Source organism: Piliocolobus tephrosceles, chromosome 7 (genome assembly GCF_002776525.5).
Source record: "Piliocolobus tephrosceles isolate RC106 chromosome 7, ASM277652v3, whole genome shotgun sequence".
Lineage (NCBI taxonomy): Eukaryota > Metazoa > Chordata > Mammalia > Primates > Cercopithecidae > Piliocolobus > Piliocolobus tephrosceles.
Window position 1 is genome coordinate 37861509 of NC_045440.1, and position 13477 is coordinate 37874985.

Genomic DNA, 13477 nt, shown 5'->3' on the forward strand with positions numbered 1-13477 from the left:
ACCCAGAGCTCAGTTTGAGCAATTCATTTAAGGTAGGATTTAGGCTAATGACTAATGTGACTGTGGAGCTGACCTTACTCAGCAATACTTCCTCTCTCAATATTCCAAAACCTAGAGTGAATAGGACAAGGGGATAATTAACTATTAGAGGGGGGTGGGCTGCAGGTGTCCTGTCTTGGGATGAGAGCAGTCAGCATGCCATGGGCATCTGAGAGTGGGCAGGAGCAGTGGACAATGGAAGTGATATGGATTGGAGAAAGGGAAACACAGGGTGAAAGAGGGTGGTTCCCCAGAAAAGGCCCACCCTCAAGTCTGGATACCATGGCCCTAACTGAGAATAGGCAGTCCCGTTTTCATGCCCAAAAAGTTGCCTTTTGGCCCACCATGACCCCTACCTAGTACTCACATAAACCTTGAACTCTAGCATCCAGAAGCAGACAAGCAGATGAGGAGACAAAACAAGCAGATGGACAGCAGAATGACATGGCAGAGAAAAAGAGAAGAGAAGGAAAGTCTGAACACTGAGAAGAGTTTGGCAGGGGTCAGCTGGAGAAGAGTCTGGCCACTTGATGCTCAACTCCAGGGGAAGGCCATCTTCCCACTCCATTCCCCTCTTCCAGCTCCTCATCCATCCCACTGAGAGCTACCTCCATCACTCAATAAAACCTCACATTCATCCTGACAGAGCAGAAGCATCATGGTCTTGGATAAGCACAGTCATTTTAAGGTTCACCTTGATCAAAAACTACCTAAATCCAAAGGGCATCAGCCTAATGGGTAAGGTCAGCATGACCATAAACCACAAATAACATCTCCAACCAGAAACATTCCAAACCCCTTCCTGAGCAGAAACGTACCAGCACCAAGATAACCTCCCCTCTTGCTGGAGGAATGTCAGCCTCAAGATAACCTCCTCTCTGATCAGAGACATTCCAACCCTGCCATAAACTTCTCCCCCACACAGAAACATTCCAAGCTTGTGATAAGCTCTCTCACCCTAAAAAATCAATAAATACTCTTAGTCTGTAAGAGACAGAGCACCTGACCAAAAAAAAAAAAAAAAAAAAAAAAAAAAAAAAAAATCATAGAGAAGGCCCTCTCAGGTTCATTCTCTAAAATAAACCTGTCCTTGACTGTTGGGTTACTTTTTGTGTTTCTTTCCTCTTTCTTTAACTCTTATAAATTCTTCAAGCCCATGTGTGACCCAATTCTTCCAGGCAGGAGCTAGAATACAGAAAGCTGTCACACTGGCCCTCTGCCTTTGCAAAAAGGCAGAGGGTCCACTGAGCTGGTTAACATCAGCCATATGTGAATGGCAAAGTGGAAAGAGCTCTGTAATACTGGGGTTACAGGCACCCACCCCCTAGACACTACCATGGGTCTGGAACCCAAAGCACTCAATCTGGCTCCTGCACCTCCCTGTCTGTGTGCTCCCCATCACGTTAGGGGTTTGAGCAGTGTTGGCACTGAATGGGCAAGCCACACCCCTGTCACACCTCCTGTGAAGAGATTCAGGAACTCTCCTGTTTCACCTGGGGTCCTGTCCAGGATACAAAGAAAGGTGAGTTAAAAAGCAAAACTGTCAGATCTGCCTCTTCTCCGAGACTCTGCCACCTCTCTCTTTCCTGCTCTGTTTCCCTCCAGGGAGGTCTAGCCACCACATGGGACTGGAGTAAAGCCATGGGGCAACCAAAAGCATTTTTTTTTTTTTTTTGCTGAAAGGCCCCAGGACTGAACTCTGTAGGCCAAGACCCCAGACTTCCACTGGTGTCTTTTCTTCACTCACAGTTTAAAACGGCTCTTATCTCTTCCTTTATAATGTCTAAGGTTTTGCTACATGTTGCGGCAATGATATTAAATAGAATGAGCACTTGACTCAGCCATCAAAGATGCAAATCAGAACAAATACTTTTCATTTGTTCTTAAATGTGCCATCCCCAGCCTGACAGCCACAGGCACGTGTGGCCCCCAGCATGTCCTCTCCTTACCCCCTCCTGTCCTGACTCAGGCACCTAGAGGTGTCCACAGCACGCACAAGAGGAACAGGAAAAGACTGTGAGACTGTGGCTGCCACAGGGACCTAGCACAGCCAGCTACCTGCCCATTGTGCCAACAGAACTTTTCCTCCCCAGCCAAGGAATTTAGCCAGATCTGAACCAGACAAAGAATACAAGGATTGATGGGACCCATTTGCACTGAGCAAGGGGTTCTTCCCCCAGGACCTTCCCTTTTTGCCTTGTAAGCTGTTTTTTCTTTTTTACATTTTCTAAGAGAGGGTTCCTACCCTCAGCACTCTGCTTACAATAGAGAAAATAATGGAAGAGTGACCCCTGCTGATAACTGAAAATTCAGCAGGGCTCATTTGAGACAATCTAAACAGATATAGCCCCTGAAATACTTTGTCTGAAACTCGATTCCAAGTATCAGGCTGAAGTCCTAGTAAGGAAAATCAGATTTGAGGGACCCAAAGCCAGGCAACAGGCACAATGTAGATGGGCAGGACCAATTCCTGCCAACTAAACACCCCCACCTCATGAAAGGAGGCTATGTTCCATGGCATAATGAGGCCCAGGGAACTCAAAGTTTGCCAACAATTGGGAAGATGGAGGCATAGGTGAGAGTGGATAATTCCTATTCCCTAGGCCTTCCCTGCTTCATGGGTGCATGCTGCATTAGCACCCATGCATGGCACCTGCTAAGGTTGCCAGGACTTGGGGACGAAAAGATGGAAGAGAAAGGGAGGATGTTCACTTTCTCTCTCACACCCCGAGTTTTCACTGAAAGAAGAGTTGAGGGATGCCTCTATTCCCTGTCTTTCAGAATGGGCAATCAGCTCTCTTTACCATCCCCAGCTTATACTCCTCTGAAGTGTATTTTGAACCACTGGAACTGCTTTGACACTCAGAATGTGAAGGAAGAATGCCTCATAGCCCTCTGCATAAATTTTTGGCTAAATTATGGACTGGAAGACCATTCATTTCAGTACCATCAGGCAGTTGGACCTAAAGATACAAATCCTAGAGGCACCCCCAGCAGAGGAGCCAGTTCCCTCCAGCCCTGCTCCTCTAGGTCCGTCTCAATCTCCCTATCCAACTTCAGCCTCTCACTTGCCCCCTCCTAGAAATCTTCACCTGAGACAAGCCCCGGTCTCACCCCTGCCCTTCCAACAATTGCTTCAGATGCCTGGTGAGTTTGACCCCGGTAAAGTCCAGATCCCCTTCTCGCTACAGGAGTTAAGGCAAATTAAAGGGGCTCTTGGCAAGTTTTCAGATGGCCCTGTCCAATATATAGAGGCTTTCCAGAATTTCATCCAAGTATTCGAACTCTCCTGGAGAGACATGGTGTTACTTTTGAATCAGACCCTGACAGACACAGAGAAGCAGGCTGCTCTTCAAGCAGCAGAGAGATTTGGGGATGAGCTTTGTAGCACATATAGCATCAGGGAAGAAGGTGAACATTATCCAACTGGAAGAAAGACAGTACTAATGAATGACCCTGGATGGGATCCCAATGGTGAGATGGGAGACTGGAAGATGAGACACTTTCAGGTGTGCATAATGGAGGACTTGTGTAGGACCAGGACCAAGCCTCTCAGTTATACTAAGTTATCCATGATTGACCAGGGAGTTGATGAAAATCCCACTGCCTTCTTGGAAAGACTTAGCGAGGCCTTGGTAAAGCACCTGTCTATCTCCTGATTCAGTTGAGGAACAACTAATCCTAAAGGATAAGTTTATTATTCAGGCAGCCCCTGATATCAGGAGGAAGCTGCAAAAAACAGGTCCTGGGACCAGATAGTACTTTATAGAACTTCCTGAAAGTGGCCACTTCAGTCTTTTGTAATAGAGACAGGGAGGTCCAGGAAAGAGAGAGGAAATACAGGAAAGAGACAAGGGCTTTAATGTCCACCAAGCAAGCCCACAAACCCCACAATTCCCAGGGTATACCTGTTAACTGCTACAGATGTGGCAAGACAAGCAGATCAGCAAACGAGGGCTTTGAGCAGGGGCATCCGAACAGGTGAGCCACTCCCCTGCCACATGTCTTGTGAGGGAGATAACTGAACTCTCCTGTTTCAGAAGGCTTTAAAGCTTATGATATAACAACTTCCAAAGTTACAAAGAGACAAAGCTGCTCACCTCCTGCTAAAGGATCATGGAGGGTAGAAGAATCAATAGACACAAGCTTGTATGCTTTTAGTCATATGATTTATTTTGTTTTGTGAAATTGAAAGTTTTAAGTTAATGGTGAGTTTCTTGGTAATATCCTTTCTTCATCCGATGGCTTTGATTTTATCACTTGGTTACTGTTGCAGAGGAAATATGAAAAAATAAAAATGTTAAATCTTCACTGTTAATAAAAGCTGTTATTTACTATTCAACTATTGGTAGAACACTTAATTAGTATAATGAGACATTGATTATACTGGTGCAGTCTGTGTCTGTGATTCAGGAAATTTATAAATCTAAATTTATTTTTCATAAATGGATTGTGATAGCTACATTAAAAGGGAATATTATAAATTGATATTTATATTTTTAATTTACACAGTCTCTAAACTTTACATGGATAAATGAAAATCATCAACAAAGAAACAGAAGAAAAGTATAAAGGAAAACCACAAAAAGGAAACAGAAAAAAAACAGCAACAGAAATATGTGAAAAAATAGGAAAGAATTACTATAAATTTTTCTCTATGTATCTGAGGAGGAAAAGAACTTTCAAAAACCCTCTGTGCATTTCCAGTGGTAAGAATCCACACACTTGTTTAAAGACAAACCAACTCTTCATCCTGTCCACTTCCTCACCCCAAACAAAACCAGTTATTTCTCTACTATAAAATGTGTCACTGGTAAAAGGTGTCACTATCCATTCTGTCAGAAGAGTGGAGGTTTTTTAGTTCTCTCTTTTATTCTAACCCAAAAACGTCCATCCAGTCACTACTCTAACAGATCGGCCCTCTATCATACCTCTGAAAATGTTTTTGTGCTTTTCCTCCTCTCCAGTCCTGTCCTCATCACACCTTTCCTGTGCATTCAACAGTCTCTTAACAGCTTCACTACTTTCCATTTGTGACTGAATCTACTTTCCCTATTTTATCCCAGTGAAATTTGTAAACTACAAGACATATAGTACCAAATCCGTTTCTTACCATCTTGAAAAGTACCTTACCTATGTTCTTAGTCATATAGAAGAATATTTAAACTCCTCATTGTGACATACAAGATACTTATTTTGGCTCATGGTTACCTACATGGATTTTACATCTCAGTATTCATAAACTTGCAAATTCCCAGCACTTTGGGAGGCTGAGGCGGGCAGATCACGAGGTCAGGATATCGGGACCATCCTGGCCAACATGGTGAAACCCTGTCTGTACTAAAAATACAAAAATTAGCTGAGTGTGGTGGTGTGTGCCTGTAGTCTCAGCTACTCAGGAGGCTGAGGCAGGAGAATCACCTGAACCCAGGTGGCAGAGGTTGCAGTGAGTCAATATTGTGCCATTGCACTCCAGCCTGGGCAACAGAGTGAGACTCCATCACAAAAAAACAAAAGCCAAAATTTTGTAAATAAAGAGGGTGGTTTTACTTTTTAGCCTTGCTATTTTCCTGCTGTATATCAATAGCCATATTATTTAAGCATTTTTTCTTACATTCTGCATCCAAACTGTCAGTACATTCTGTTGCATTACCTTCAAAATGTATCCATAAGACCATCCTTACCACCCCTGGTCTGAAGCGCCATCCTTTCTCACCTGGATTACTGCAGTAGTTTCTCTACATCTACTCTTGCCATCATATAGCTGTTTGTTTTCAACAAAGCAGCTTTTTAAAGTGTAAGTCACATGCACCATCCAGTGATTCCTCCTTTTCACTCAAAGTAAGACAGATGGCCTCCAAGAGCACCAAGACCCTCCATGGGTGTTACTTCTCCGACCTCATCACAACTGCAACCCTCTTGGTAACTCTTCTCCAAATAGAATGACATCCCTGATATTTCTCCAACATTCCTGACTTATTTTAGCATCATATCATATATATGTTTTGAAAGCTGCTGTGAAGATATTTGCATGGATAATGCCGATATATGCTTGTGTGGGGTAGATTTGATGTGCAGCTGGAATGGAAAAGCTCTATCTTTATCCCTGGGAAAGCCTGGATGTCTGGTTTTGACTTTTTCCTAGGAGAAGGGGAGTAGTATTTATGATGATCCACTTACAATTTAAAATAAGAAAGCTTCGGCCCTAGTATCTCTCTAATTCCCAATGTTTAGTGGCAGATAAGGAAACAGAGACCCATTGACTTAACTGTCAACAAAGTCAGATATGAGGGAATGGCAGCTAAGTAATTAGATGAACTCTTGATCTCACTCATGGTTGAAGTTTTGAATTTTCCATTTATTCCCAGTGATAGGCCTAACACATCAAATATAATTATTTCTTTACACATATGAATTAGAACTTTGAACAATATATATGAATGCCTATTTTGTCCCATGTTAAAAATTTTTTAAAAAGTATCTTTCTGCCTTTGAAGAAAGGTGCATTTAACATTTTGCCTGGCATCTCATGTGTCTCAATCGATGTAAATTCCATTCCCAATCCCCAGTCATATATCAGGCTATATTTGTTCAATATTGTGGCAATCTTAAGAGTTTAAATTCTGAAGTCCGATCGTCTTAAGTTAAACTCCACTACAATACTCACTAAAATTCTATTTTCCTGGGGAATCAATTTATTTCCTTTTATCCATTTCCTCATCTCTAAAATACCAGTAACAATATCTATGGCATTTTAGTAAGGATCAATTATTGTAAATGTGGAGAGACAATCTGTGTAAATCGCCCAATGAGAACCTTAAATAAGGCCAGAGGAGGTATGATTGTTTATGAATATTTTACAAAAATATTTATAATCTCTGTAACATCATTCTTTATTACAAAAATGTTGTTCAATACATCTCTGGCTAATATTAGTTAACATTAAATATTTCTAAATAAGTATAAAACATGATTAACATCAAATATATTCTCTTATCTTTGTTTTACTATATGGTATTAATAAATAGGAGTCAAGATGATGAAATATGGGAATAATAGTTTTCTCATACTAAGGTATTGTTAAAAGTAAAAAAATACTCCATGAGTTATCATTTTCTTAACAATTTATTTCACATCACCTTTAACTCTGTGACTCGCTGTTGTTACTACTGCTGTCTTCTGAGATAGATCTGTATAAAAGAGATAGCATTAGGAAACACTGTAATCTTGAGCGAAATCAAGAAAAGTTTAAAAAGCTAGATTGGCACTAATTAATCAATTAATATGTATCAAGTGGCCAAGTGCAAGCAGAGCAGTCAGTTTGGAAACAACGGACATAGACAAGAAGGGGTGACGTCAATTATAAAGCCTTCAACTGCTAAAGATAATGACCTAGTACCTGATCATCTGGCTCATTGCTATCCTTTTTGCTTCAGCCCTACTTCATTTCTTACCCTGGCGGCCCTGAAACCACTTACTGTTGTAAAACTTAGGCTGTTGTGACCAGATTTTGTCCGTTTTAATTAATCAATGATCCCACTTGTTCTTCCTTTTGAGTTCTCAAATCCCTACATATTCATAAAGCAAATTATGGTTTGATGTGGTGTTAGAGTAAAAAAAAAAAAAAAACAAGCTGTACAAGTTACCTTACCTATAATTTCCAAAAAACATGAGCCATATTAATTATGCACAAAATACAAAGTATCCTATCTGAGTTCTCTCCCTCATTCTGTACCATCTCCTATTTTTCTTAACTTCTACATATTCTATTCACAAAATTTTCTTCCCCGACTATTTCTGTGGACCTTTTTGGCACAACTGGTTGTCAATGCAAGAGAAATGGGGTTCCTTGGGAAGTCAACAGAACTTCCTAAACAATTGTAGAGAACTTGAATTTCTATGTGAAAGGCAATGAGGCTTTACTGAATAGCTTTAATTGTTCTTGGCCCTGTAAGAACATGCAGGATACTCAGATGACTGAAACAAAAACACAACACAACAAAACAAAAAACAAACAAAAAACTGTTATATGCTGAGAACTTACTCAATATTTCTTGTCTCACTCTGTTGCCCCGGCTGGAGTGCAGTGGCATGATCTTGGCTCACTGCAACCTCTGGTTTCTGGGTTCAAGCAATTCTCCTGCCTCAGCCTCCCAAGTAGCTGGGACAGTTGGGACTACAGGCACATGCCAGCACACCCAGCTAATTTTTTGTATTTTAGTAGAGACGGGGTTTCACCATGTTTCCCAGGCTGGTCTCACATTCCTGAGCTCAGGCAATCTGCCTGCCTCGGCCTCCCAAAGTGCTAGGATTACAGGCCTGAGCTTACTCAGTATTTCTAAACATTAATCCAATCCATCCTAGAGTCCCTTCTTGGATTCTGAATTGCACTGAATTCTTCCCATAATCAATTTTAATATTAAATTAAAAATAATACATTTACTTACTTGCTGCTTACTGTTCCCACTTTGCTCCAATATCTCTTCATTTTATTCCATTTAAGACTGACAATAGCAATTAAAATGAGCAAAGGTGAAAAAATGTAGAAACTGATCAAAAGACCATTGTTTTTAGGAGCAGCACGTCGTTTTGGAAACAAGGGTACACTTTTATCTGAAAACATGAGAGTACATTTTTAACTATTTGAAAAATGATCAAATCATACCAGAATTTGAATTATAGAAATTTAGAACTCAACACAGTTAAAGAATGAATATATTTGAATTTAAAAGTGTTTTTAGCCTTCTCTGACTGGTCCCCAAAGTGCATTACACATTTTGTATGTCAACTCAATACACTTATACATATAATTGACAATACACTGTCATTGACAATATATAATATTGTTATAAATGTACTTATTTTATTGACATAAAAATACATATTTATTGACATAAATTTACTTATAATCCCTTCATGTATACTTAATATTTACTTATATAATATAATCTATTTTAGTGTATCATATTTCTTTTTGTGAACTGCATTAAGTACATACACATTGATGTGCAACCATCACTACTACCCTGCTTCAGAACTTTCTCATTCTGCAAAACTGAAATTTTTTACCCATTCAATATTAATCCACCATTTTTCCCTCTCCCCAGCGGAACCACCATTATTCTGCTTTGACTCCATGAATCTAACTAACCTAGGTACTAATGGAAGCAGAACTCAACCCCTGGCAACCACCATTCTACTTTGACTCTGAGTTTGACTACTCTAGGTAGCTGATAGAAGCAGAATCGTATAATATTTGTATGTTGAGACAGGCTTATTTCACTGATCATAAGGTCTTCAGTTTATATCCACATTGTAGGGTGTGACAGGATTGTCTTCATTTCAAGGGTGAATAATCTTCCATTGTATCTCTACACCTTATTATGGTTTTCCATTTACTTGTCAATAAACATTTGGGTTTTCCATGTTTTGGCTATTGGGAATAATGCTGCTATAAGCATGGGTATAGAAACATCTGCTTGAGTACAAGGAGGAGCTGCTACCATTCCTTCTGAAACTACTCCAATCAATAGAAAAAGAGGGAATCCTCCCTAACTCATTTTATGAGGCCACCATCATCCTGATACCAAAGCCTGGCAGAGACGCAACAAAAAAGGGGAATTTTAGACCAATATCTCTGATGAACGTCGATGCAAAAATCCTCAATAAAATACTGGCAAACAGAATCCAGCAGCACATCAAAAAGCTTATCCACCATGATCAAGTGGGCTTCATCCCTGGGATGCAAGACTGGTTCAACATATGCAAATCAATAAACATAGTCCAACATATAAACAGAACCAAAGACAAAAACTACATGATTATCTCAATAGATGCAGAAAAGGCCTTTGACAAAATTCCACAGTGCTTCATGCTAAAAACTCTAAATAAATTCGGTATTGATGGAACGTATCTCAAAATAATAAGAGCTATTTATGACAAACCCACAGCCAATATCATACTGAATGGGCAAAAACTGGAAACATTCCCTTTGAAAACTGGCACAAGACAGGGATGCCCTCTCTCACCACTCCTATTCAACATGGTGTTGGAAGTTGTGGCTACGGGCAATCAGGCAAGAGAAAGAAATCAAGGGTATTCAGTTAGAAAAAGAAAGCAAATTGTCCCTGTTTGCAGATGACATGATTGTATATTTAGAAAACCCCATCGTCTCAGCCCAAAATCTCCTGAAGCTGATAAGCAACTTCAGCAAAGTCTCAGGATACAAAATCAGTGTGCAAAAATCACAAGCATTCTTATACACCAGTAACAGACAAGCAGAGAGCCAAATCATGAATGAACTCCCATTCACAATAGCTTCAAAGAGAATAAAATACCTAGGAATCCAATTTACAAGGGATGTAAAGGACTTCTTCAAGGAGAACTACAAACCACTGCTCAGTGAAATGAAGGAGGACACAAACAAATGGAAGAACATAGCATGCTCATGGATAGGAAGAATCAATATTGTGAAAATGGCCATACTGCCCAAGGTTATTTATAGATTCAATGCCATCTCCATTAAGCTACCAATGACTTTCTTCATCACAGAATTGGAAAAAACTGCTTTAAAGTTCATATGGAACCAAAAAAGAGCCCGCATTGCCAAGACAATCCTAAGCCAAAAGAACAAAGCTGGAGGCATCACGCTACATGACTTCAAACTATACTACAAGGCTACCGTAACCACAACTGCATGGTACTGGTACCAAAACAGAGATAGAGACCAATGGAACAGAACAGAGGCCTCAGAAATAATACCACACATGTACAGCCATCTGATCTTTGATAAACCTGACAAAAACAAGAAATAGGGAAAGGATTCCCTATTTAATAAATGGTGCCGGGAAATTGGCTAGCCATAAGTAGAAAGCTGAAACTGGATCCTTTCCTTACTCCTTATACAAAAATTAATTCAAGATGGATTAGAGACTTAAATGTTAGACCTAAAACCATAAAAACCCTAGAAGAAAACCTAAGTAATACCATTCAGGACGTAGGCATGGGCAAGGACTTCACATCTAAAACACCAAAAGCAATGACAACAAAAGCCAAAATTGACAAATGGGATCTAATTAGACTAAAGAGCTTCTGCACAGCAAAAGAAACTACCATCAGAGTGAACAGGCAACCTACAGAATGGGAGAACATTTTTGCCATCTACTCATCTGACAAAGGGATAATATTCAGAACCTACAAAGAACTCAAAACAAATTTACAAGAATAAAAATAAACAACCCCATCAAAAACTGGGCAAAGGATATGAACAGACATTTCTCAAAAGAAGACATTCATGCAGCCAACAGACACATGAAAAAATGCTCATCATCACTCTCCATCAGAGAAATGCAAATCAAAACCACAATGAGATACCATCTCACACCAGTTAGAATGGCAATCATTCAAAAGTCAGGAAACAACAGGTGCTGGAGAGGATGTGGAGAAATAGGAATACTTTTACACTGTTGGTGGGACTGTAAACTAGTTCAGCCATTGTGGAAAACAGTGTGGCGATTCCTCAAGGATCTAGAACTAGAAATATCATTTGACCTAGTCATCCCATTACTGAGTATATACCCAAAGGATTATAAATCATGCTGCTATAAAGACACATGCACACGTATGTTTCCTGCAGTACTATTCACAATAGCAAAGACTTGGAATCAACCCAAATGTCCATCAGTGATAGACTGGATTAAGAAAATGTGGCATGGCCAGTTGCGGTGGCTCATGCCTGTAATCCCAGCACTTTGCAAGGCCGAGACGGGCGGATCACAAGGTCAGGAGATCGAGACCATCCTGGCTAACATGGTGAAATCCCATCTCTACTAAAAATACAAAAAAAAAAAAAAAAAAAAGAAAAGAAAATTACCTGGGCATAGTGGCGGGTGCCTGCAGTCCCAGCTACTCAGGGGGCTGAGGCAGGAGAATGGTGTGAACCCGGGTGGTGGAGCTTGCAGTGAGCCGAGATCGCGACACTGCACTCCATCCTGGGCGACTGAGCAAGACTCCGTCTCAAAAAAAAAAGAAAATGTGGCACATACACACCATGGAATACTATGCAGCCATAAAAAAGGATGAGTTCCTGTCCTTTGTAGGGATATGGATGCAGCTGGAAACCATCATTCTCAGCAAACTATCAGAAGAACAGAAAACCAAACACTGCACGTTCTCACTCATAGGTGGGAATTGAACAATGACAACACTTGGACACAAGAAGGGGAACATCACACACCTGGGCCTGTTGTGGGGTGGGGGGTAGGGGGTAGGGATAGCATTAGGAGATATACCTAATGTAAATGACGAGTTAATGGGTGCAGCACACCAACATGGCACATGTATACATAGGTAACAAACCTGCACGTTGTGCTCTAGAACTTAAAGTATATATATATATATATTTATTTCTTTATATATATAAAGAAATACCTGCTTGAGTCTCTGCTTTTACTATTTTTGGGCATATATGTAGATGTGGAATTCCTGGATAATATGCTAATTCTGTGTTTAATATTTTTAGCAACCAGCATGAAGTTTTCCACAAAGACCACATTATTTTACATTTTCACCAGTAATGCAAAGAGTTCCAATTTTTTCATATCCTGGTCAACACTTGATATGCTTTGAATTTTCTTTGTAATAGCCATCCTAATAGGTACAAATTGGTATTTCATTATGGTTTTTACTTGTATTTCCCCAAGGATTAGTAATGTTAATATGTGAAAAACACACATTTTCTTGTGCTTACTAGCCTGCTCCCCAGCTTGACATTTCCTCAAAGATGTATTAAAAATATTCAACTACTTTGCCCATGTTTAAATGAAATTGTTTTGTTGTTGTTACTGACTTGTAAGAGTTCTTTATATATTCCTAATATTAATCCCTCATTAGATAGATTATTTTAAATATTTTTGGCCATTCTGTGGATTATCTTTTCACTCTTGATAATATCCTTTGACGCACAACAGTTCGTAATCATGATGGATCCTAATTTATCTGTTTTTTCATTTACTGATGGTGCTTTTGGAGTCATATCAAAGAAATCATTGCCCAATTCCATGTTATTACAATTTCCTATTATGTCTTCTGTTTTAAGGGTTTATAATATTAGTTCTTACATTTAGATTGTTGATCCATTTTGAGTTAATTTTTGTATATGGTATCAATGAGGGCCCTACCTCATTCTCTTACATGCAAATACCCAGGTATCTCAACATGGTGCATTGAAAAGACTGAACTTTCTCTCAATAAATGGTCTAGGCATTCTTGAAAATCATTAGATCATATATGTGAAGATTTATTTCTGGGATCCATTTTTGATTCCTCTGGAAAACTTCAGCTTTCTTATATTTTTGTCCAATGTGATATATCAACTATCAAGAAAGTACAACAAAGTCCTGGAGACTTCTGTCTTTCTGTCATAGCTTTTGTTGAACAC

At 39.7% G+C, this 13477-nt stretch overlaps 1 protein-coding gene across 2 annotated transcripts in view; it reads right to left on the bottom strand.

Moving 5' to 3' along the window:
* Positions 1–4189: 4189 nt before the first annotated feature.
* The window catches only part of LOC111544190 (A disintegrin and metallopeptidase domain 3-like), a 79884-nt gene continuing 70596 nt past the window's right edge, over positions 4190–13477 (bottom strand). Inside the window, exons 19-21 of one of the 2 annotated variants that reach the window (XR_002732060.1) lie at positions 8487–8652; positions 7179–7229; positions 4190–4306 (exon numbers count right to left, since the gene is read on the bottom strand). Coding sequence is in view for 1 of the 2 variants with exons in the window: in XM_023214648.1 (XP_023070416.1) it covers positions 7181–7229; positions 8487–8652 (215 nt within the window). In the remaining variant the exon portion in view is untranslated. Of the gene's footprint in view, positions 4307–7152; positions 7230–8486; positions 8653–13477 lie in introns of those variants that run through there. The other variant, XM_023214648.1, reaches the window with a different exon arrangement.